Source organism: Aotus nancymaae, unplaced genomic scaffold, assembly GCF_030222135.1.
Source record: "Aotus nancymaae isolate 86718 unplaced genomic scaffold, 86718_ANA_hifiasm-v0.15.2.pri h1tg000108l, whole genome shotgun sequence".
In the NCBI taxonomy this organism is placed as follows: domain Eukaryota; kingdom Metazoa; phylum Chordata; class Mammalia; order Primates; family Aotidae; genus Aotus; species Aotus nancymaae.
In genome coordinates this window covers 7,296,035-7,321,940 of record NW_026988523.1, presented here as the reverse complement: position 1 = coordinate 7,321,940, position 25,906 = coordinate 7,296,035, and the positions used below count along the sequence as shown (strand labels likewise).

The 25,906-nt window shown below is 40.0% G+C and overlaps 1 protein-coding gene across 6 annotated transcripts in view; it reads right to left on the bottom strand.

The window, feature by feature from the left end:
- RABGAP1L (RAB GTPase activating protein 1 like) overlaps positions 1-25,906 on the bottom strand; it is a 726,923-nt gene that overhangs the window by 196,603 nt on the left and 504,414 nt on the right. For all 6 annotated transcript variants that reach the window (XM_064370670.1, XM_064370668.1, XM_064370669.1 and 3 more), the window contains one exon: positions 23,702-23,743. In XM_064370670.1, coding sequence (XP_064226740.1) covers positions 23,702-23,743 — 42 coding nt within the window. The remainder of the gene's footprint in view (positions 1-23,701; positions 23,744-25,906) is intronic.

Sequence of the window (25,906 nt, the reverse complement as noted above, 5' to 3'; positions counted from 1 at the left end):
ATAGCAGATTCATATTTCTGTGAAGTAATTTTCCTGTCTTCCCTAAGGACTTCCTTCAACATTTTCAGTAATCCAGATCTGCTAGTGATGAATTCTTCTAGCTTTTATATGTCTATAAAAGTATTTCAATCTTAGTGTTTGAGAGATATTTTTGCTTTTTGTTTTGTTTAGTATTTTTAACATGTGGTTCCACTGTCTTATTGCTGGCATTGTTTCTAAGGAGAAATCTGCTGTCATACTTATCTTGTGTAAAGAAACATTACACATATTATCTTTTTGAGCAATTTCATCATAACATGCCTTAATGTGGTTTTCTTCATGTTTCTTTTGCTTGGAATTCATTGAACTGCTTGGGTCTGTAGGTTTATAATTGTCATCAAATTTGGAAAAACATCAGCCATTATTTCTTCAAATGCTTTTTGGCCTCCTTTCACCCCCCCATCCTTTCCTTCAGGTCCTCCAATTACACATTAATTAGGCCTTTTGAAGGATCTCACAGCTCACAGATGCTCTTTTCTTTTTTAAAATTTGCTTGGTCTTTGTATTTAATTTTGAATAGTTTCAATTGCTATGTTTTAAAGTTCACTACTCTTTTCTTGGGCAATTCCCCATCTGCCCTTCATCCTATTCAATGTATTTCTTAGTTCTATCAGACATTGTAATTTTTATCTTTTTCTTTTTTTTGATACAGAGTCTCACTCTGTTACCCAGGCTGGAGTGCAGGAGCACAATACCAGCTCACTGCAACCTCCACCTCCCAGGTTCAAGCAATTCTCCTGCTTCAGCCTCCCAAGTAGCTGAGACTACAGGTGCACACCACTACACCCAGCTACTTTTTTGTATTTTTAGTAGAGACAGGGTTTTACTGTGTTAGCCAGGACGGTCTCGATCTCCTGACCTCGTGATCCGCCTGCTTTGGCCTCCCAAAGTGCTGGGATTACAGGCATGAGCCACTGCACCTGGCCAATTTTTATTTCTTAAAGTTTAATTGGGTGTTTTGTAAATATCATGCATTTCTTTACTTATTTATTTGAACATATGGAATAAAGTTACAGTATTAATGTCTTTGTCTGCCAATTACAAAATCTGGGCTGATTTTGAATGATTGATTTTTCTCTTCATTATAGATCAAAATTTGCTCTGATCATCAGATAAAGATGAGATCCTAAGCAACTATAAAGCAATGATTCTCAACCAGGGGTGATTTTGCCCCCAAGGGAACACTGGGCAATGTCTGCAGATGCTGTTTGTCTCAACTGCACATGTCCTATCAGCACCCTGAAGAGATGAGAAATACTGCTGAACATCCTGTAATGCACACTACAGCCACCTATAACAAAGAATGAACTGGCCTGAAATGCCAATAGTACTGAGTTTGAGAAATACGGCTGCAGAACAATAGGATGAAAAGAACACAAGTCTGTGAATGATCTCATGGGGCTGAGATGCATGAAGGTCTGGACCATGTGCTATCTCCACATACTATCACAAAAAAAGAAAAAATTTCCTATTTAAGCCATGATATTTTGAGACAGGTTCTCAGAACTGATATACTGCCAAAATAAAAACTTAAATGTCAAATATGTTTTTGGCTTTGACCTTTTTTCACCTTGACCTTTACTAATTTCTAGGAACTACACCATTATACATTGTCCTCCATAGCCATATCTAAAGTTGGTATTAGAGGCCAGGCGTGGTGGCTCACACCTGCAATCCCAGCACTTTGGGAGGTCAAGTGAGTAAAGGTCACTTTGAGTAAAGGTCAAGGTGAAAAAAAATATTGCGGGCTGGAAAACTACTGATCCTTTTTATGTCACGTCACAATATTTGGTAAAACTACTGCCTTTGATAACCTGGAAGGTAGACTGTGTGCCTATACCTGTCACTTCAGAGAAAGTGCTCTACAATCTAAACTGATTAAGTACAGTAATTTGAAGATACAGGATTAGAAAATCGAACTACTTGTCCCCAAACAGAGGGATTTAAAAGGCTCTACATTTTTCATAAGTATCTCTCATTAAGACTTCTCAGTCAAAACATAGAGCCAGCTAAGAGGCAAAGATCAAATTAATGGTATTGCCTTCTCATTCAAGTTTGTGGTTTTAGCTGGCCTCAGGGTAACCTCCATTAAAATGGAGGGAAAAAGGGTGGGCCATTAAATGCAAACAGGCAAACGAATACAATGAGAAGACTTAGAAGAAATCTTTATGCCTAGAAGAAATCTTTAGATCTGTTTACTCAGAGGGAACTGAATGGAAGCAAAAAGACCACAAGTCAAAGTATTCAGAGATTTATTCCTCAAAAGAAATCAAAAGAGTTGTTTGATCACGAAAACAACTCTTGGGCTTCCAAATCTCCGTCAGTAGCAAGTTTTTGAAGGTGTGCAGCTCCCTAGGAGGATGTACTACTCTCTAACATCAACTTTATTATTACTTTTTTTATTTTTTGAGATGAAGTCTCACTGTTTTGCCAAGGCTGCAGTACAGCAGTGTAATCTGAGCTCACTGCAACCTCCACCTCTGGGGTCCAAGCAATTCTCCTGCTTCAGCCTCCCAAGTTGCTGGGATTACAGGCACCCGCCACCACAGCCAGCTAATTTTTTGTATCTTTAGTAGAGACGGGGTTTCACCATGTTGGCCAGGCCTATTCTCAAGTTATCTGTCCACCTTGGCCTCCCAAAGTGCTGGGATTGCAGGTGTGAGCCACCATACCTGGCCTCTAATACCAACTTTAGATATGGCTATGGAGGACAATGTATAACGGTGTAGTTCCTAGAACTTAGAACCAGGGGTCAGCTAGACAGGCTAGCCAAGAAATCTCTACTGCTACAGCAAGAATCTTTGGAAATTCCTATGGACTGACTGTGACATGTTCCCCATTCTTCCATCTTCTGAATAGCAGCTTTCATCACAGTTATATTTTTCCTACCACTTTTGTATACTAGATGTGAGATGAGCGAGAACATATTAGTGAACTGCAAGGGACCATCACAGACCTAAAAGACAGGACTGTGCATCATTCAGGTATCCTTGACTTTGAGCACATGAAGTAATCCAAGGGAGCCTTGCAATGTCTCCCTTGGGAGAAAGGGAGTGTCTATGTGTGAGAATAAAGACACTGAAAGGTCAGTACGGTAGACTATGATAGACTGCTAACTGTTCTCTTAAAAAGCTTTCTCCTGGCTTGGTGCAGTGGCTCACACCTGTAATCCCAGCACTTTGGGAGGCCAAGGCAGGTGGATCACCTCAGGTCGGAAGATCGAGACCAGACTGACCAGCATGGAGAAACCCCATCTCTACTAAAAATACAAAATTAGCCAGGCGTGGTGATGCATGCCTGTAATTCCAGCTACTCGGGAGGCTGAGGCAGGAGAATTGCTTGAACCCAGGAAGCAGAGGTTGCGGTGAGCTGAGATCACACCATTGCACTCAGCCTGGGCAATAAGAGCGAAACTCTGTCTGAAAAAAAAAAAGTTTTCTCCTGGTTCCATAGACATAATAATTTTAACATGACACATGGCTGCTGAGTTTCAGACAATTATTTCCTAGTTCCCTTGCAGCTACCGTGTGGCCATGGACAAAATTTTTGTCAATGGAATGTGAATAAAAGTGATGTAGGCAACTTCCTCACTATTTGCTTAAAAGGAAATTGCTTTCCCTCCACTTTTGCTTGAAATTTCCCTCTTCTGAATTGAAAGATGTATCTGACTTTAACCTCATGTACATGAGGACAACATCCTAAGAGATAATTGAACAAATACATTATAGAACCCACATCCCTGAGTGATCTTATGGAACAGCGCTATCTGCTTTTTGGGGCCAGTTCTTTTCTCTCTAAACTAATATCTGTGTGAGAAATAAATCATCTTTTTAAAGCCATTATATTTTTTATGGTTTCTTTCTTTTTTTGAGACAGCATCTTGCTCTATTGCCTAGACTGGAGTGCAGTGGCACAATCATGGTTCACTGCAGCTTCAAACCCCAGGCCCAAGTGATCCTTCCATCTCAACCTCCCGAATAACTGAGACTATAAGCATGTGCGATGGTGCCTGGCTAATTTTTGTATTTTTTGGAGAGATGAGGTCTTTTATGTTGCCCAGGCTGCTCTCAAACTCCTAGGCTTAAGTGATCACCTGTCTTGGCCTCCCAAAGTGCTAAGAGTACAGGCATGAAGTACTGTGCCTGGTCTATGGTTTCTCTTTTATGCACTCTCTTTTTAAATAGAAATAAAACCTTCCTTTGTTTTTTTGAGAGAGGGTCTCACTCTGTCACCCAGGCTGGAGTGCAATGGTGTGATCATGACTTACTACAGTCTTGAAGTATTGGGCTTGAGTGATCCATCTCAGCCTCCCAAGTAGCTGGGACCACAGGCATGCCACTATGCCTTGCTATTTTTTTTAACTTTTATTTTTATAGAGACAAGATCTCACTATGTTGCCCAGGCTGGTTTTGAACTTCCAGATTCATGCAATCCTCCTGTCTTGGCCTCTCAAAGTGCTGGGATTACAGGCATGAGCCATGGCTCTTAGCCATAAAAACCTTCTTAATCAAGGTTACATATGCCACAAATAAATGACTTTATTCTAAATTCATTTATCTTTGCCAAAACCAAATTCTCTTAGTCAAGGAAAAAGCAATAAATGATAAAAAAGAGCAAGACTATCGGGGTTTTAGTTATTATATTTCCAGCAAAAGGAGCATATTTCAGCATTTTTTCAACCTGCATAAACAATATATCAAGTAAATTTGTATATGCTTCAGTTACATTTCTTCTACTTTTTAAATTATTCTGATAAGATCAATTGATTCCCACAGTGAGTTATCAAACTATCAACACTGTAATGGACAAAATTAGTCTATTTCATTCTAAAAAGTAATACCAGCAACTCTTACAGATAAAAAAGGGTCATAAAAACATATTGGGCAGTGACATCCTCTGACAAGTCTCTTGATAATATCTTCTTATGATCAGCTCACATACTGTGACTGGGCAGAGTGAAATGGAGTTTAACCAGAGCATTAAACAGTATTCAGGGATGACTTCATACATCTCAAAGACTGAGAGAAGTGGAAAGGCAGGACTCAGGAATCAAACATTATTCCAGACAGTCAAGAGCAGAGAATATTTTAATTTCATGATCATTTTTGACAGTGAGTTCATTTTCATTAGCCTAAATTCAATTATTTGTTGATATAGCAATGGCTCTTGGTTGCTCTGGCTCTGTTTCTGTCCTATTCAACCAAGGACATTTTTAAATTGGGACAACTGTCTTTGAACATGCAATAGAATATGTTTAATTCAAATGACTTGAATTTAAAAACCTCTTTTCACTCATAGTATGATGTCAACATAGATTTGTGGAACGGAGACTGATTTCACAATAACTTAAGGGTCTCCTGCTATATAATGTAAAAAGGCATGGAATTTTTAGTAAGAGCTCCCTGGCTTTTATTTATTTATTCATTTATTACTTTTTAGATTAACAGGTCTCACTATGTTGTTGGTTATATAATATATATTATACTACAATAAACAAAATTAAAGGTAGTAAAGATTAGGGGTTTTTTTGTTGGTTTTTTGAGATTAAATACATTTAAAGCATCAGATTCATTTTAAGTGCTACAGGCTAGTCTTGCACTCCTGGGCTTAAGTGATCCTCCCATCTTAGCCTCCCAAGTAGCTAGGATCACAGGCATGTGTCACCATCCCTGGGCTTTGAGTATCAAGTGGGATACAATCTCTTCTTCACAGAGCAATCATAAGGTTTAAAGTCAAAACACACACACACACACACACACACAGACACACACACACACACAGAGCTTAGCAGTTAAGAACAATGCCTCTGTGGTAAGACCAGCCCAGTTGTGATTGTGGTATGCCATTTGCCTAACTGAACGACTTTAACCAAGTGTTTTAACTTTTTATGTCTTAGTTTCCTAATCTTTAAATGAGCATATTGATTCATACCAATGAGTCAGTGACACATGCCTGTGATCCTAGCTACTTGGGAGGCTAAGGTGGGAGGATCACTTGAGTCCAGGAGTGCAACACTAGCCTGTAGCACTTAAAATGTATCTGATGCTTAAAATGTATTTAATCTCAAAAAACAAACCAAAAAACTGCTATTTATTAATAGTAATACAATCACTGATAAAATAGTAATACAGTATTAACAGTAATAGAAGTATTGTTAAAAGTAGGATTTCTTTTGATTAATGTCAGTAAAAAAATTAAGGGTCATACATTAAGCTAAGTGAAATATGCCAGAGATGAGACAAATATGATCTAATTCCACTTACATGAGGTACCTAGAGCAGTCAAATTCATAGAGACAAAGCAGAATGGTGGTTGCCAGGCAATCAGGGGAGAAAGGAATGGGGAGTTACTGTTAAACAGGTGCAGAGTTTCAGTTTTGCAAGATGAAAAAAATGATCTGGAGATTGATGGTGGTGATAGTTGCACAATAATGTTAATCTACCTAACGTCACTGAACTGTGTACTTAGAAATGCTTAAAATGTACATTTTATGTTATGTATATTACACAACAACAAACAAAATTAAAGGTAGTGAAGATTAGTTGTTTTGTTTTGTTTTGTTTTGTTTTGTTTTGTTTTTGAGATGGAGTTTCGCTCTTGTTATGGAGGCTAGAGTGCAACGGCACAATCTCGGCTCACTGCAAACTCTGCCTCCTGGGTTCAAGTGATTGTCCTGCTTCAGCCTCCCAAGTAAGTGGGACTACAGGCGCCTACCACCATGCCAAGCTAATTTTTGTACTTTTAGTAGAGATGGGGTTTCACCATGTTGGTCAGGCCGGTCTCGAACTCCTGACCTCAGGTGATCCACATGCCTCAGCCTCCCAAAGTGCTGGGATTACAGGCATGAACCACCGCACCCAGCTGTGAAGGTAAGTTTTAAAGTGCTTAGCACAGCATCAGATACATTTTAAGTGCTCAATAAATGATAGGTGTATTACTATTAATTTTATTTATTAAACATTTTTTAAATATTCCTTACAAACTGTTTAAATGCTAAACAATTATATAGTTATTGATGGTAGCTGTCAGATTTTTTTTTACATAAATCTAACACATTGCCTGGGTATCTGGAAATACCTGATAGAATGAACACAATGCAGAGGTGTGAGTAGACACATACCCTTACACACACACACACACATACATACACATACACACACTAACATTTCGCTAATGTAGAACAAATGGGTTTATAGTCAAGCATGGTTATAGAGAGATTTTTAAGTTGAACTGAAAACATTTTGGCAGTATTCATCTTGAAGTATAACCAATGAAATATTCTTTTGCTCTTAATTTTATTATATTGTTGTGTAAACATTTTTTTTGTAAAAGAGACAAAGATAAATTTAGCCAAGCACTTAAACAACAAACATGCAAATTAGACAAAGATTCTTATCTACTCATTAAAGGACTGAAGTAGTTGTATAAGACACACGCGTGCACACACACACACACAACATAGATTGACACAGTGACAAGATGGAAATTCGGAGCATGTTTCTCTATTTTATAAATTAGGAAATTAAGTGTTAAAAGGTTAGATGATTTGATTAAAATCCCACAGTAGACTGATGGCAGAAATATAATTAAAGCCCCTGAGAACCACATCCTGCGCACCCTCCTCCAACATACCATGGCAAAGGACTTGCCTCAGCCATTCTTCCTCGCTCCTCTTCTACATGCTGTTCACTGTCATGCCCCATTCTCAGGTTAGATGCCACCTTTGGAAAATCTTTCCCAGTTTTCCCAGAATGAATTTAGCATCTTGCCTTTGGGCTCCCAAAGCTCCCTTTTAAACCCCAGGATCAATCACACTGAATTCTGTCTGCCTCCTCTATTAGACATGACAACTTGAGGACACAGAATGTCATCTCCGTATCCCCTGACACCTAACCCAGGGACTGTCAGTAGTGAATGTCTGTTGAATAAGTGAGCTAACTAACCATCACAGGCTTCTCCAGAGAGGCAGGAAAGATGAGATCAAGGATATAGTGGGGACGTCAGCCTTGGAATGGGGGCAGAACAGACCTTCATTAAAGACAAGAGCAAAGCAGAGGAGAATGAAGACAGAGATTTTTAAGTAAAAGGGATGGATGCTTGAATGAGTAGTTATTTTGCTCACAAAAATAGAACAAGGAGGACACTGGATTTTATTGTTCTGTTCTCTGTCAAGTGAGGTCAAATTTCTTAGGGTACATTAAATTCAAATTAATCACTGACTGCTTGGAAAATGGTGTGTTTATTCAACTGTCTCCCCTTCTTGATATTTTGGATTGTTTCATGAGAAATAAGTAATGAGAAATTGCTTCAACAAATTTGAGGTATTATGTAATACATGTATGGTACTGTGATGGTATACATTTTTTCTTGATATAGATCCCTATTTCATAAAATGTATTATTTCTGAAACTTTAAAACTTTGAAATTCCTTAAGTATCCTAATTAGAAGCCCAGTATGAAGATGCACTCAGTTAAAAGTTAAAAACAAACAAATGGGTCGGGTGTGGTGGTTCACGCCTGTAATCCCAGCACTTTGGGAGGCTGAGACAGGCAGATAACGAGATCAGGAGATTGAGACCATCCTGGCTAACATGGTGAAACCCCACCTCAACCCCACCTCTACTAAAAATACAAAACAAACAAACAAAAATAGCCAAGCATGGTGGTGTGCATCTGTAGTCCCAGCTACTTGGGAGGCTGAGGCAGGAGAATCCCTTGAACCCAGAAGGTGGAGGCTGCAGTGAGGTGAGATCACTCCAGCCTGGGCAACAAAGTAAGGCTCTGTCTCAAAAAAAAAAAAAAAAAGAAATATTCAAGCAACAAATGATGCTGGTAGAGGAAATGAAATAAAGGAATATCAATGTCACAGAATTCAAAGTGCTGCATTATGATATTCCATTTCCATATCCAGAAGTAGTGTTTTACTGCCACCAACAGGACAATAGACATTCCTTCATGAAAGTTACAGAACTAATGGGACGTGCAAAAATAATTGCAAACCCAAAACAAAATTTATGAGTTGTTTCATTTTTTTCAGATGTTTAGACTTCTACTTTTGTAACATGGATATTAACTACAAAAACCACATTCCTAACTTCAGATCTTCCTTAAGTCACTATCTTCAAATACAGAAACAAGAATTTTTAACCCAAGTTGGTGTATCAAAGACTAGGGAGAACTGAAATCCATTTTCCAGTTTCAAGGTCTTTTGCTTTTCAATTCTCTTTCTTTAACCCTACATGGTACTCCAGTAAGGCCCTGTAGGGAGAGTAGCAAGTAGAGCCTCTTGAGCATGAATTGGTCCTTTTTTCCAATGCCAGCAGAAAGGGAAGGGGGAATCAACTTTTAATTTGAATTTAATTCTGAATGTTTGATTGCAATATACTAGATGCTTAGTTGCACATTGGAATTACCTGGGGAGTTTAAAAATAATAATGTCTGGGTGCGGTGGCTCACTCCTGTAATCTCAGCACTTTAGAAGGCCAAGGCAGGAGGATTACTTGAGGTCAGGAGGTTGAGACCAGCCTGGCCAACATGGTAAAACTCTGTCTCTACTAAAAATACAAAATAATTAGCCGGGTGTTGTGGCGCGTGCCTGTAATTTCAGCTACTTGAGAGCCTGAGGCAGAAGAATTGCTTGAACCTGAGAAGCGGAGGTTGCAGTGAGCCGAGACTGTGCCACTGCACTCCAGCCTGCGTGATAGAACAAGACTCCATCTCAAAAATAAATAAATAATAAATGAAAAGAAATAATAGTAATAATGCTTGAGTCCCACCTAGATATTTGAAAGAAATTAGTCTGGGTTACAATTCAGGAATCATAAACATTTAAAAATTGATTACAATATAGAAATGGTTCTAAAATACAGTTAAGCCTGAGAATCCCTGCTCTAATGAATACATTCTAAGGAATACATGAATATTCCTACTCTTTTAGTTCTGCAACTGCCTGCTTTAGAATATGGTGGTAGGGGTTGGAGTCGGGGTGAACAAGGAGGCATTTAGGAATTTTAATTTTAGACAAACTCCTTGGGATTTAGGTGATTCTTAAGTACACCAATGGTTAAGAATCACTTTTAGTGCTATTGCTCTAGGGACTTATTGTGGCATAACTAAAATAAGTTGGGACACTCATTTTGTAGACTGTTAGGCAGGTTTTTTTTTAATTAAGACGAGTATGATGTTTTATTTGCTATTATGTATTACAAGGACTGTCAGATAGTACACTATTTGTTATTATTTTTTTTGAGACAGTCTCCTCTGTTGTCCAGGCTGGAGTACAGTGGTGCCATCTTGGCTCACTGTAGCCTCCACCTCCCAGGTTCAAGTGATTCTCCTCCCTCAGCCTCTGAAGTAGCTGGAATCACAGGCCACTAAATCCAGCTAATTTTTGTATTTTTACTAGTTACGGGGTTTTGTCATGTTGGCCAGGCTGGTCTCAAACTCTTGGTCTCAAGTGATTCGCCCACCTCGGCCTCCCAAAGTGCTGAGATTATAGGTGGGAGCCACTGTGCCCAGCCAGATACTACTTTAAACAACTCAAGGAAAGGGACTATATCTCTTCTTGTATCTCTTCATCATCAAAACTTCAAAATTAAGCAAGAGGAGAAGGAGGTAGTAGTGATGAAATCATCTTTGCGAAAATGGTAACAGTGAGAAAATTATGGCAGTGCAGGATATCTGATCTAGTCAACTCCCCTCTTGCCTTTTAGCCTTCAAGCTGCCATTCATTATTCCTGGGCTTAAGCCAAACTAACTTTGGGAGACATTTAGTTTATAGTTTAAATGATAATAGCCTTGTCCCAAAACTCAACTGACTTTGTAAAGCTAATGAGAGTTCACCAGGCTAGGGGAATAGAGGAGCTTGAAGTTTGCTATGGTGTAGACACAATTGTCAGCCATTATTTAGGAGGTTACAATATACGCAACTTCCCCAATTACTCCTGTAGATAACATCGTTATTACAGAACCTAAGATTGGCCTTTTGGGATATCTTTTCAGATTTTTTGCACGACACCAATGGCTCCACTTGGACCAACCAGCTGCTCCTGTGGCCCCACCCAGAAGCAACTCAGCACACAAGATGACCGTTTTCCACACCCCTATGATTGCACCCCCAACGAATCAGCAGCAAGCATCCATTGTCCAGCCACCCCCACTCCTTCCAAACTACCTTTGAAAAACCCCTAACCTTCAATGAGATTGATTTGAGTAGTAACTCCATCCCCTGCACGGTGTGGCTGTCTTCACATCAATTAACCTCTTTCTTTACTGCAACATTCCATGAATTGATTTTGTTTGTGCAGTGGGCAGGAAGAAGCTGTCAGGTGGTTTACAGTAATAATGGTGATAGCGGTAATCTAGAAATGAAGTTCTACGGAAGAAAAAACTTTTCTGAAAGAGGGTAAAAGAGATGAGGAATAAGACAAAGATAACTGCTCTTGCCACTTCCATTCAACATTGTACCGTTAGCAGTGAATCTGTACAGGTCTGCAGCAACGTGATTCTTGCCTCTTCGACAAAAAGAATTCGTCCAAGAGGGCATAAGGCAGAGTGAGAGATCAAGGCAAGTTGTTGAGCAGGAGTGAGAGTTTATTAAGAAGTTTTAGAACAGGAACAAAAGGAAGTAAAGTATACTTGGAAGAGAGCCAAGCAGGCAACATGGGAGATCTAAGTGTATTGTCTGACACTTGACTTAGGGTTTTATGCACTGGCATGATTCCAGGATTTGTGTTTCTTCTCCCCGATCCTTCCCTTGAGATGGGCTGTCCACATGCCCTTGGATGGGGCCACATGTACAGTGTGTTTACTGCAGTTGTGCACTCATTTGAGGTATTTTTCCCTTACCAGTCAAGTGTTCCCAGAGGCAGGTCATACACCAGCTAAACTCCCCCATTTTGCCTCCTAGTGGGCATGCTTGAGCCTACTCACGCAACTCCTGAGATCTTACCAAGAAATTGCTGATCACCAGCTTCAGGTGTTTTCTATGACTGGCTCATATCTGGTGCTGAAAAGTCATTGCTGAATGAATCAAAGGAATGAACATTAATATATAATGCATTTCACGGGTCCTAGGAGACTTTTGAGCCAGGTATGAGTCAAGACGGCCTTTCCCTGGCGCAAGCTACAAACAACTTATTATTTTAGATAGATAGTTTAACAACTGCCTGACCATTACACCTCATGGTCACCTGACATTCCTGGGGAGGAGGGCACTTTCCTGTCCTGCTCATGTCTGCCTAGCTACCTACTCTAACAGTACTAGAGGCTTTAGTCAGAGAAATTAGGCAAGAAAAACAAAGAAAAGGCATCCAAAATCAGAAAGGAAGAAGAAAAATATCTCTACAAGATGACTGATACAATTTGGCTTTGTGTCCCCAGCCAAATCTCATTTTGAATTGTACTCCCATAATTCCCAAGTGCTGTGGGAGGGACCTGCTGGGAAATAATTGAATCATGAGGGTGGTTTCCCCTATACTGTTCTTGTGTAAGTGAATAAGTCTCACGAAATCTGATGGTTTGATAAGGGGAAACTCTGCTCTCATTCTCTCTTTCCACTGCCATATGAGACATGCCTTTCACCTTCTGCCATAATTGTGACACCTTCCCAACCATGTGGAACTGTAAGTCCAATAAACCTCTTTTGTAAGTTGCCCAGTCTCAGGTATGTCTTTATCAGCTGTGTGAAAATGGACTAATACAATGACATATCTTGTATTTCAAAAATCTTGGGAAATATGCAATACACATACATGAATATTAAAGCTGAAAATGAGCTCAGCAAGGTTGCAGGTTATAAGATCAATATAGAAAAGTCAGTTATATTTTTGGATACCAGTGATGAAGCAGTGAAAATAAAATTAACAAACAATTCAATTTGCAGTAGTGCCAGACAGAATAAAATAGTTAGAATTAAATTTTAAAAAGTGCTTGGAGACTTTTGTATGCTAAAAACTACAAAATATCATCAAAACAAATTAAATAAGACCTAAATACATGTGAAAACACCTCACATTCATGGATCAAAAGACCAATATTGTTAATGTCGATGAAAAGAGTCAAGCTCTGTAAAATATTTGAAGAGATTTATTCTGAGCCAAATATAAATGACCAATGGCCCATGACATAGCCCTCAGATCATGAAAATATGTTCCCAAGGTGGTTGGAGAACAGCTTAGTTTTATACACTTTAGGAAGATATGAGACATCAATTAAATACATGGAAGATGTTCATAGGTTTGATCCAGAAAGGTGAAACAACTGGAAGCGGGTCGGGGGGGACAGGTGCAGCGAGTTCCAGGTCACAGGTAGCTTCAAAGATTTTCTGATTGGCAATTAGTTGAAAGAGTCAAGTTGTTGTCTAAAGACTTAGGAATGTCTAGGTTAAGATAAAAGGTTGTGGATATCATGGTTTTATCATGCAGGTGAATCCTCCAGATAGCAAATTTGGAGAGAACAGATTGTAAATCTTTTTTTTTTTTTTTTTAATATGACGTTTCACCATGTTGGCCAGGCTGGTCTCGAACTCCTGACCTTAAGTGATCCGCCCACCTTGGCCTCCCAAAGTGCTGGGATTACAGGCGTGAGCCACCACTCCCGGTTTTCTATTTTTTATTTTTATTTTTTGAGACGGAGTTTCGCTCTTGTTACCTAGGCTGGAGTGCAATGGTACAATCTTGGCTCACCGCAACCTCGACCTCCTGGGTTCAAGCAATTCTCTTGCCTCAGTCTCTTGAGTAGCTGGGACTACAGGTGTGCGCCACCATGCCCAGCTAAGTTTTGTATTTTTAGTAGAGACGAGGTTTCACCACATTGACCAGGATGGTCTCGATCTCTAGACCTCATGATCCACCCACCTCAGACTCCCAAAGTGCTGGGATTATAGGCGTGAGCCACCACGCCCAGCCTGTAAATGTTTCTTAACAAACTTAACAAGTCTGTTCTATCGGTAATTCCAAAAGAGAACAGGGTATAACGAAGCATGTCTGACTCCTGCCTTCCCATCATGGGCTGAATTTGTTTTTTCAGGTTAGCTCTGAGACGCCCTTGTCAAGGGGCTGAGGTAGAATGGTGGTCAGGGGGCTTAGGATTTTATTTTCGTTTTACATTCAGATGGCATTACTCCTCAATGGAGACAGAGATTCAAAGCAATCTCTATGAAAATTCTTTTTTGCAAAAATTCACAAATTTTTTTTGCAGAAACTCACAAACTGAGCCTAAAATTCATATGAAAATGCAAGGGACCTGGGACAGCCGAAACAGTCTTGAAAGAGAATAAAGCTGGAGAACTCACACTTCCTTATCTTAAAACTTATCACAAAGCTACAGTAATCAAGACTATGGTACTGGCTTAAGAACAGACATATAGATAAGGGAACACAGAGTCCGGAAATAAAACTCTGTCTATGGTGAACTGACAAGGATGCCAAGACCATCCAAAAGAGAAAGGATAGTCTTTTCAGAAAATGATATGGGGGCAACTAGACAGCCATGTGCTAAAGGATGAAGGTGTACCCCTAGTGTATTGGTATGCTAGGGCTGCCATAAAAAAGAATCACAGACTGGGTGGCTTAAACAACAGTGATCCATTTGATCACAGTTCTAGAGGCTAGAAGTCCAAGATCAAGGTGTCGCAGGGTTTGTTTCTTCTGAGGCTACTCTTTCTTTTGCTTGTAGATGGCCATCTTCTCCCTGTGACTACACATGGTCTTCTCATACATGTCTGTGTCCCAATCTCCTCTTAGGGATATCAGTTATATTGGACTAGGGCCCACTCCAACGAGCTCATTTTAACTTAATTACCTCTGTAAAGACCCTATTTCCAAATACAGTCACAGTCTGAGTAACTAGGGGTTACGACTTCAACATATGAATTTGGGGGTGGAAGGAAACACAATTCAGCCGTAATATCCTGCCTCACATCATATACAAAAATTAACTCAAAATGCATCAAAGACCTAAATGTAAAAGCTACAGTTATAAAACCCTTAGAAGAAGAAATTTTCATGACCTTGGATTAAAAGATAGTTTGTTAGATATGACACCATGCACAAACAAAAGAAAAAAATAAATTGGACTTCATTAAAATTAAAAATGTTTGTGTTTCAAAGGACATTATCTAGAAGATGAAAAGATAATCCATAGAATGGGAGACAATACCCAGCACATATAAATAACTGCTACAACTCAGCCTGGGCAACATAGTGAGACCCTATCTCTAAAAAAAAAAAAAAATTAGCTGGAGGTGGTGGCACACACATGTAGTCAGAGCTACTTCGGAGCCTGATGCAGGAGGAGGACCTTTGAGCCCAGGAGTCTGAGACTGCAGTGAGCCATGATTATGCCACTGCATTCCAGCTTGGGCAACAGAATGAGACCCTGACTCAAAATAAAAATAAATAAATAACTGTTACAACCCAACAATAAAAGTGCAGGTAACCCAATTAGAAAGTGGGCAAAGGTTCTGAACAGTCATTTCTCCAAAAAAGATATAAAGATGTTCAGCATCAGGGGAATGCAAATCAAAACCACAACATGTCACTTCATGCCCACTAGGGTGGCTATAATAAAAAATAAGGTAGACAAGCCGGGCGCGATGGCTCACGTCTGTAATCCCAGCACTTTGGGAGGCCGAAGTGGGTAGATCACGAGGTCAGGAGTTCGAGACCATCCAGGCCAATATGGTGAAACCTCGTCTCTACTAAAATTACAAAAATTAGCCAGGTGTGGTGGTGCGCACCTGTAGTCCCAGCTACTCAGGAGGCTGAGGTGGGAGCATCGCTTGACCCTGGAAGGCAGAGGTTGCAGTGAGCCAAGATCACACCACTGTACTCCAGGCTGGGTGACAGAGTGAGACTCCTTTTCAAAAAAAATAAAAAAAATAAAAAAATAAGGTAGACAATAACAAGTGTTAGCAAGGATGTGGAAGAATCAGAACCCTCATTGTTTCTATTGTCTCCTATTCACCCTGCTGATATGGGAGGAATTCCTGCCCTGTGGTTGCAGCCATGGTCAAACACACTCGACATAGACAGATGAGATTGACAGAAGTTTATTAGTAACAAGTATTCACATCCCCAAGGGAGGAAAACATCATGTAAGGGTTGGATTGAAAAACAGAGGGAAGAATCAGGGGCTGTGGGAGGCAGGCTTTATAGAGAGTGGGGTGCCCCCAAGCTCCCCTAGGAAGATGTGATTGGCTTGTTTGAACAATGACATAGGCTGGCAAGGAACTACTCAGGGATAAGAAGGAACATGTGCCACTGGGTATAGGGGCTAATGCCTATAGTCTCAGCTACTTTGAAGGCTGAGGCAGGATGACTGAGTCCAGGAATTAGAGGTTACAATGAATCATGATTGTACCATTGCACTCCAACCTGGACAACAGAGCGAGACCCCAGGCCTAAAAAAAAACAAAAAACAAAGAAAGAACAGTGCCTCATCCTTTAGAGAAGGAGGAAACCTTATCCACAGGAGCAAAATAAGGAGGAGATCTTGCACTTAGGTGATTGGAGGCCTTCCTGGTTTCTGCCAGATGTTGAGGCAGCACATAATATTGGGCTTTAATTTTAGGCCTTACAACATACTTACACATTGCCATGATGTGATGGTGCAGCTGCTTTGGAAAACAGTAAGGCAGCTCCTCAAAAAGTTAAACACAGAATTACCCTATGATCCAGGAATTCTGTTCCTAGGCATATAATCAAGAGAACTGAAAGCCTGTGTTCACAAAACCTTATACACAAATGTTCACAGTGGTATTATTTATAACAGTCAAAACAGAAACAACTGAAATGTTTACCAACTGATTAGTGGATAAATAAAAGGTGGTCCATCTAAACAACAGAATATTATCCAGCAATAAAAAGGAATGAATAAGTGATACACACTACAACATGGATAAACCTTGAAAACATTATGCTAAGGAAAACAAAGACCACTTATCATATGATCCCATTTACATGACATGTTCAGAATAGGTAAATCCACAGAGGTAGAAAACGGATGAGAAGCTGTCAGGTGGTGATAGGATGGGGAAATGGGTAGTGGCTACTATGATTATGGGGTGATAAGAATGTTCTAGAATTAGGCTGGGCACGGTGGCTCATGCCTGTAATCTCACCACTTTGGGAGGCTGAAGCGGGCGGATGACTTGAGGTTGAGAGTTCAAGATCAGCCTGACCAACATGGAGAAATCCCATCTCTACTAAAAATACAAAATTAGCCGGTCATGGTGGGGCATGCCTGTAATCCTAGCTACTCGGGAGGCTGAGGTAGGAGAATCGCTTGAACCTGCGAGGCAGAGATTGTGGTGAGCTGGGATCGCACCATTGCACTCCAGCCTGGGCAACAAGAGCAAAACTCCATCTCAAAAAAAAAAAGACTGTTCTAGAATTACTAGAATTAGATAATGGTGATGGGTATATAAGTTTGTGACAATCCTAAAAAGGGAATTTTATGACACACAAATTATATCTCAATAATAAAGATGAGAGAAGCAGCAGGGTGCGGTGGCTCACGCCTGTAATCCCAGCACTTTGGGAGGCTGAGGTGGGCAGATCATGAGGTCAGAAGATCAAGACCATCCCGGCCAACATAGTGAAATCCCATCTTTACTAAAATACAAAAAATTAGCCGGGTGTGGTGGCATGCGCCTGTAGTCCCAGCTACTCAGGAGGCTGAGGCAGGGGAATCACTTGAACCTGGGCAGTGGAGGTTGCCGTGAGCTGAGACTGTGCCACTGTACTACAGCCTGGGCGACATAGCAAGACCCCATTTCAAAAAAAAAAAAAAAAGAGAGAGAAGTTAAATACTGGTGACTAGAGCAATTAATTTTGAAGTGTTTATAAGCATAGGAGGCCAGGCATGGTGGCTCACGCCTGTAATCCCAGCACTTGGGGAGGCCGAGGTGGGTAGATCACTTTAGGCCAGGAGTTTGAGCCTGGCCAACATGATGAAAGCCTGCATCTACCAAAAATACAAAAATTAGCCAGGTGTGGCAGTGCATGACTGTAGTCCTGCTACTCTGAAGGCTGAGGCATGAGAATCTCTTGAACCCGGGAGGTGGAGGTTGTAGTGAGCCGAGACAGAGCCACTGTACTCCAGCCTGATCCAACAGAGCTAGAATCTGTCTCAAAAAAAAAAAAAAAAAAAAGCAAAGTAGACCTGGGTTGAAAAAGGTGCTATGCTGGAAGTGAGGGAAAATAAAACCTATGCTTTCTCAATTTGACTCCTAACTCGGTCAATAAATATTTAAGCGCCTACTATGTGCCAGGGACTCCAATACAAAGGCACACTAGTGGGCAGACCCCATATAGAGATTAACTACAATGAGGAAGACAACAAGCAACCAACCATTTAATCAGGTATCAGTCCCAGGTGTGCAGAGAACTGTCCAACAGATGCCCTAGAAGACAAAGGAAGCCTGTGTTTTCGCTGTCTAACCTAATTTTGCGGAAGGTACCGAAAGTTCCTGACATAGTGACGCTAAATGGAAATTAGCTTATTGAAGAGAGGGAGAAAGAGCATTCCTGGCAGAGGAAACCAGTACATGTGATGGCTCTTAAGTGAAAGACAGAATGCTCTGTTGGGAAAACCTGAAAGAAGTTCATTACAGCTTGACTGAGAGAGTGCAAATGAGAGGGAGAGAAGGGGCAGTTGAGGATGGAGAGGTAAGTTGTGCCAGATCATAAAAACTATGTGGACTGTGTCAAAATTGTGAACTTTATCCTAAGAGCAACGGAGGCCTTTGAAGGACTTTCTTAAAGAAGTTACTTCTCTGACCTCATCTCCTACTGCCCTTCCCTCACTCTCTTGTTCTAGTCTCACTGGCTTCCTTCTGTCCCTCAACACTCAGTCACACTCCCAGCACAGAGCATCCATTAACTACCTTCAGTCTTTGTCCAAATGTCACCTTCTAGCTGGCGCCTATCCTGACTACTGGATTTAACATTGCAAGCTACCCATAACTCCCATTACCCTGCAGTACATTTCCTTTTCCCCATAACACTATAACTTCTAGTATATATTTATATATTATGTTTATTTTTGATATGGTTTGGCTATGTCGCCACTCAAACCTCATCTTGAATTGTAACTCCCACAATTTCCATGTGTCATGGGAGGAAGCCAGTGGAAGGCAATTGAATCATGGGGCTGGGTCAACTGTCTCCTGCTAGAACATAATATAATTTCTACAGAGGCAGAACAGTCACTCACTGTCCTTGTAAAGATTTTTAGATCAATAAAGTCAGTGGCTTTCAAAAACAATTACGGTACAGGGCAGGGCATGGTGGCTTACGCCTGTAATCCCAACACTTTGGGAGGCCAAGGCAGGCAAATCACCTGAGGTCAGGAGTTTGAGACCAGTCTGGCCAACAAGGTGAAACCCCATCTCTACTAAAATTACAAAAATTAGCCAGGCTTGGTGGCTTGCACTTGTAATCCCAGCTACTCAGGAGGCTGAGGCAGAAGAATTGCTTGCAACCCCGAAGGCAGAGGTTGCAGTGAGCCAAGATCATGCCACTACCCTGAAGCCTGGGTGACAAAGCCAGACTCCACCTCAAAATAAACAAATTATGGTACATACAGTACGATTAAAAAGCCATCAAAAGAGAAGTTTCATCTCTAACAATAGCATCTTGGTACACTGTAGTATTGAGTTCTAGGCATCAATCATATATTAACTCATTAAACCCTAACAACAATCTTATGAGACTGGTATTACTAATATTCCCTCATTTAAAAAATAGAGAAACTGTCATTTACCTAAGACCATTGGATAAATTGTTTTGAATGAAATCTCAACTTAAGTAATCTGTCTCTAGTGTCCACATGCTTTTAACCACTACATGTGTACAGTGACATGGAAAGATATTCATGATATACTAAATGAAAAAGAGTATTGGGCCAGGTGCGGTGGCTCACGCCTGTAATACCAGCACTCTGGGAGGCTGAGGTGGGCGGATCACAAGGTCAGGAGATCAAGACCATCCCGGCCAAATGAAGAAACCCGTCTCTACTGAAAACACAAAAATTATACAGGCGTGGTGGCATACGCCTGTAGTCCCAGATACTAGGGAGGCAGGAGAATCGCTTGAACCTGGAAGGCGGAGGTTGTAGTGAGCCAAGATCTCGCCACTGCACTCCAGCCTGGGTGACAGAGCAAGACTCTGTCTCAAAAAAAAAAAAAGAAAAGAAAAAAGAAAAAGAAAAGGAAAGAAAAGAAAAAGAGTATTATTTGAAAGAAAATAAATTTATGTGCACCCTTTCATACTGTTCTTCTCAACTTTCTCCCACTTTCCCAACTTATCTCAAACCCACATTAAAAATATAAATACATGCATACATATGTGCATAGATAGGTTATGAATACTTAGATAATCATAGACGAAAGCATGGGATAAAGATTTTATACCAGGTTTTTAATACGGTTATCCCTGCGGATGGGATTATGATTGAGTTTTTGTTATTTCTATAGTGTTTACATACACATGTAGGACACAAAATGAGCACATGATACTTTGGGAAGGACAGAGAAAGACACTCTGTCATTTGCTTTTAACCACTGTCAGTAAGCAAAAAACTTATTCTGACTGAAAAATTTCTCTGCCCAGCATGAAGTGGCTAAGATCAATTCTGACTCATCATCTCCAGTCTATTAAACCTATCGAATGTATTCTATGGCTACCTAATGTTTCATATAAGTAACTACATTTGGGGGAATATATCTGACCTACCTCCTGGACACAAAAATGATTTGATGATACTGCCTAGTATTGTGAATCATTCTTTTAGCTCAATAGCTTTCTAGCTACCTGATAGACTATTACTAACCAAAAAGAAGCTGGTCCCAATCAGAAAGTAGGTGTTTTTAAAACCAAACTGAAGAACAGAGAATTCATCCTGTATCTATCCTGTTAAAAAAAAATGATAAATCCAACTTTCCCACTACTGAGACAAAAGTCTTTAGGCAATCTTGGGCTTTGATCTCTCAATTATCAACTAGGGACTGGGGGAAGAATTAGATGTTTTCCTCTGGCTAATACAATTTACTATTCTACAAATAACACCTAGACATTTAATGTATGTTAATGAGATAATCTGTTAGTACTTACCACTGAGTATAAATGTTCAAGAAATGTTAGTTCTGTCCCCTCATCACAAGTAATACTTCTAATACAGAGAAATCTTAAGTCTCTATAGCTATATTGAAAATTGGTTAGGCTCAGTTCATAAGCACTTTGAGGGCCAGGCTCAGTGGCTCATGCCTATAATCCCAGTGCTTTGGTAGGCTAAGGGAGGAGGACTGCTTGAGTCCAGGAGTTTGAGACCAGCCTGGGCAACACAGTGAGACCCCTGTCTCTACAAAATTTTTAAAATTAGCTGGGTGTAGTGGCATGTGCTTGTAATTCTAGCACCTCAAGAGGCTGAGGTGGTAGGATCTCTTGAGCCCAGGAATTTGAGGCTGCAGCAAGCTATCACCACGCAACTGTACTCCAGTCTAGGCAACAGAGTGAGCAGAATGAGACTCTGTCTTAAAAAGCAAAAACAAAACAAAACAAAACACCCCAGCAATTTGAACTTCCTCAAAGTTTTTAATTTTGATGTAAACAAATATATATTATTTTATCTGGTATAATACACTAGAAGCTGCAGGCCAGTCACTGTCATATATGTTTGGGTATTCTTTTTTCCAAGTAGGGGGCAATAGATCATTAAAGTACACTTCAGTTTAGTCCTATGTATACCCTGTCTATGGGGGGTCAGCTCAGGATTCATACAAGGAAGTTACATAAATATGGGCCACTAGTAGTGAGAAGGTTCTTTTTATCTTCTCTAATTAGTAAAATTCTCTAAGATGATGCTAGAAGAGTGCCCATGTATTGCTAAAGAAGACACAAAAAGCCTTCAGGCCTTGTCTGGGTTAACATGGACAAAATAAATAAAAATACTATGGACAAGTCAACATGTAAATCAAGAAGATAACTTACTAATGTATATAATATTAAGTTCACAGAGAATACAGGTCTGATATCCAGAGAGGTATAAGCATGCAGTGAAAGCACTAGTGAAGATGAGTCACCAAAAAAGTGACAAAAGGCATTTTGGGAAAGACGTAATATCTGAGAGTTTACAAAATTAAATACAATATGAGAAATCAGAACTTTCTTGGACCTCCTTATACTTACTTTACGTTTTAATATCGTTTTTAGCCTGAATTACATAACACTTTCAATGCTTAGGTATTCTAAAAGTCTTATTCCAGCCCTGTTGAGAGGACATGTTGGAAAGTTTCTGGCTTGGATTTGTTTTAATGAAAGAAAAAAAATTAGAGGTCAAAACCCATGACTTCATTAAAGGGCACAGCAAATATGTTTGTGTTATTTTATTTAAAATATTTTAAATATTTTTCTATTTTCTAAATAGCTTTCTAAAGGTATAAAAATTGTTCACATATAAACACAAATGATTTAGTTTTGAAAAGTGCATTTTATGAACTTCACAAAGAGCAAATGTGTAATGGAATAAGAGATAAGGAACAGCAACCCACTTACTGAGTTCCAGAGGGCCTGCACTATCTCATGCCTTTGTTTAGAATCAAGGTTATGTTAATGATTAGGTATGGTTAAGGCTCTCCTAACATATCAAGAGGTCCTCCTATGATCTCACCTCATAAACTTTTGAGGGATTCAGAAGAACGATAAGGGCTCTAGGAATACATTCTGAGTCACCTTGTAAAGAACAGTAATAATGACAGCTAACATTTAGTAGGCAGTAAAATGTTTTAGATACTACATTAAGGACTTCTTTGATCATCTCATTTAATTCTTGTAACAATTCCATAAATTAATTTCTACTATTATCTCTAAACTCAGACTCTGAGCACTTAGAATATTTGCCTAAGTTCATATGGTAGGGCTGAAATCAGAAGCAAATCTGTCCGAGTCCAGTATCTGCCATTTTAACCACCATGTTATACTGAGGAAAGGGTAACCCTGTCTTTGAGGCAATTATTGCCTTTAATATCAGAATGTCTTCTTTGACTAAAGGGCAAAAACCAGCTGGGTTATTTTCACCAACTCTGCAGCAAATGTCTTGCAGTTACCACATTGTTAAACCTGTATGATATGTTGACATAAAACCCAACATGGTAATTATAATATAATTCTAAAGTGTTTTATAAATTTCTAACTATTATGGGAAGAACTGCAAATTGAAATGTAGCAGTTTCTTTTTTAGTCAGTATATTACAGAAACTTTTAAATAATTCAATTATATGTTTAGGTACCCCCGGAGATGTTATTATAATAAAAAGTGTTTTAAGAAAAAAGCAGGCATCGTTTTGACAGAAAACAATTTTTAACTTTTTCTCTTATATCATCTAACTCATGTGATAAAAAGATCTTTTATTTCACTGGAAAAAACACTCTGATAGTTCCATTAAATAAATGGATTATTTTTAAAAAAAAGACTCCAAATAAACAACAACAGACAAAGGAAGAGAGGAGGGAAGAGGATCACAGTTTCTCAGAGACATCATCTTTGTGTGTGTGTCTGAGAAACTAGAATGAGTCAAAGACTGTAAACTGAATTATTCCAGTCCCAAGGGCAAAGAGGTAAGAGAATTTGGTAACTTAAGATTTAAAAAAAAAAGACTTACCTTTAGGAGCGCCAAAGCTACATGAAAGATTATGTTCAAACCCTGAAACAGAAAGAAGAACGTGAAAATTAGTACTGCCACATATATCACTATTTTAGTATTTTCCCAAGACTTCCATATATCTTTAATAAAATTCCTAATTGCTTTCATTTTTGCAATCATTAAACTATGAGTTTTTTTAAAAGGCATTTTCTTTCCCTGAGTGGCTTTTTATAAATTTTAGGTGCTACTTAATCAATGTTCACATAAAATTGTTTTTACAATAAGTTATTTTCCTTCAGTCACAATTTCTAGATTATTTGCATGTGTGTAAGTCTTGTGAAAGTCAAATTCCTTGCTGAAGCTGGCTGAATGATGCAGAAGTCTAAAATTATTAACTGAAATTCCTAACCCTAATCTGGGCATACCGGTGTTACAGTTACTGCAAGTAGCAGACAAAATAAAATAAAACCAAACAAGGCAGTGTGGCTGACAAGTGGGACAGGTGTGTGCTGGAGGCTTTAAGTATCACACTGCATTTCCACTACTGTTCTTACTGTTTGCTTATTTGTTTTAGCAATGGCTTTCAAGTATTATTTGTATGACCAGAGGTGATCATTAGGGGCTATCTGCCAGACTCCCTTTTCTTTCCTGAAAACACAGCAATATTTCTTTACAAAGAAACAAATTAAATTGCTCCTTAATAAGCCATTCTAGAACTGAATTTTGAACTCTGGGTTCTGCCCAATTGCTCTGAAGAGATACTGAGTTATTAAATTCAAAAGATAAAGAATCTTATATGATAAAGATAACAATCAGAAATAAGGTGCTACAAAATGTGCTGTTTCTTTGCCATGCAAGTCATCATACACAAGAAAAAAGATATTTCAAGTATGAGTTGGTGTAAGTCCCATAAGTCCTGGGTCTGTTTGATGAGACCTCTTCATCTTGGTTACAAATACACTCTGGCTGGCTTTTGGAAATGGGGCTGTACCAAATGTATTATCCAAAAAACTTCTAATAAACCATGCTTTTTCTGTCTCTGAAACAACTCCAGAAGCAAGGATTAGGCCCAGATATTTAGAATGCATTCCTGTTATGATTTGCTATAACCTTTCATATTCAGCTGCCAGAAATATGACATAACGATGGAAGGAATGAATGATAAACACAAATATTCAGTTGGTTAAAATATAAACCAAATATTTTTGGTTTGGGGTTTACTCAGCTAATTCTTGAAGAAACCAAAAGCAGTAAGAAGTAAGTATAATCTGGCCGGGAGATAAAAACAAGTGAACACAGTTCATCATCATACTAAGCAATTATCCTAGACTGGTTTTGATCACAATTTACTAATTAGAAAAAAGAAAGACTATTATAGATTTTAAAATGTGGGTTACAATTAAGCAAAATTTGGTTTCTGAATCAACATTTGAATTTTCACTCACTAGCTGCTGCCCACCCGCAAAAACTTAAAGGCCAACATACAAAAGACCTGCTGCCCTGACCTCCAGTGCTGTCCACCACCGCATCACCCTGACCTCCAGTGCTGTCCACCAGCGCATCACCCTGACCTCCAATGCTGTCCACCACCGCATCACCCTGACCTCCAGTGCTGTCCACCACCGCATCACCCTGACCTCCAGTGCTGTCCACCAGCGCATCACCCTGACCTCCAGTGCTGTCCACCACCGCATCACCCTGACCTCCAGTGCTGTCCACCACCGCATCACCCTGACCTCCAGTGCTGTCCACCAGCGCATCACCCTGACCTCCAGTGCTGTCCACCACCGCATCACCCTGACCTCCAGTGCTGTCCACCACCGCATCACCCTGACCTCCAGTGCTGTCCACCAGCGCATCACCCTGACCTCCAGTGCTGTCCACCACCGCATCACCCTGACCTCCAGTGCTGTCCACCACCGCATCACCCTGACCTCCAGTGCTGTCCACCAGCGCATCACCCTGACCTCCAGTGCTGTCCACCACCGCATCACCCTGACCTCCAGTGCTGTCCACCAGCACATCACCCTGACCTCCAGTGCTGTCCACCAGCGCATCACCCTGACCTCCAGTGCTGTCCACCAGCGCATCACCCTGACCTCCAGTGCTGTCCACCACCGCATCACCCTGACCTCCAGTGCTGTCCACCACCGCATCACCCTGACCTCCAGTGCTGTCCACCAGCGCATCACCCTGACCTCCAGTGCTGTCCACCAGCGCATC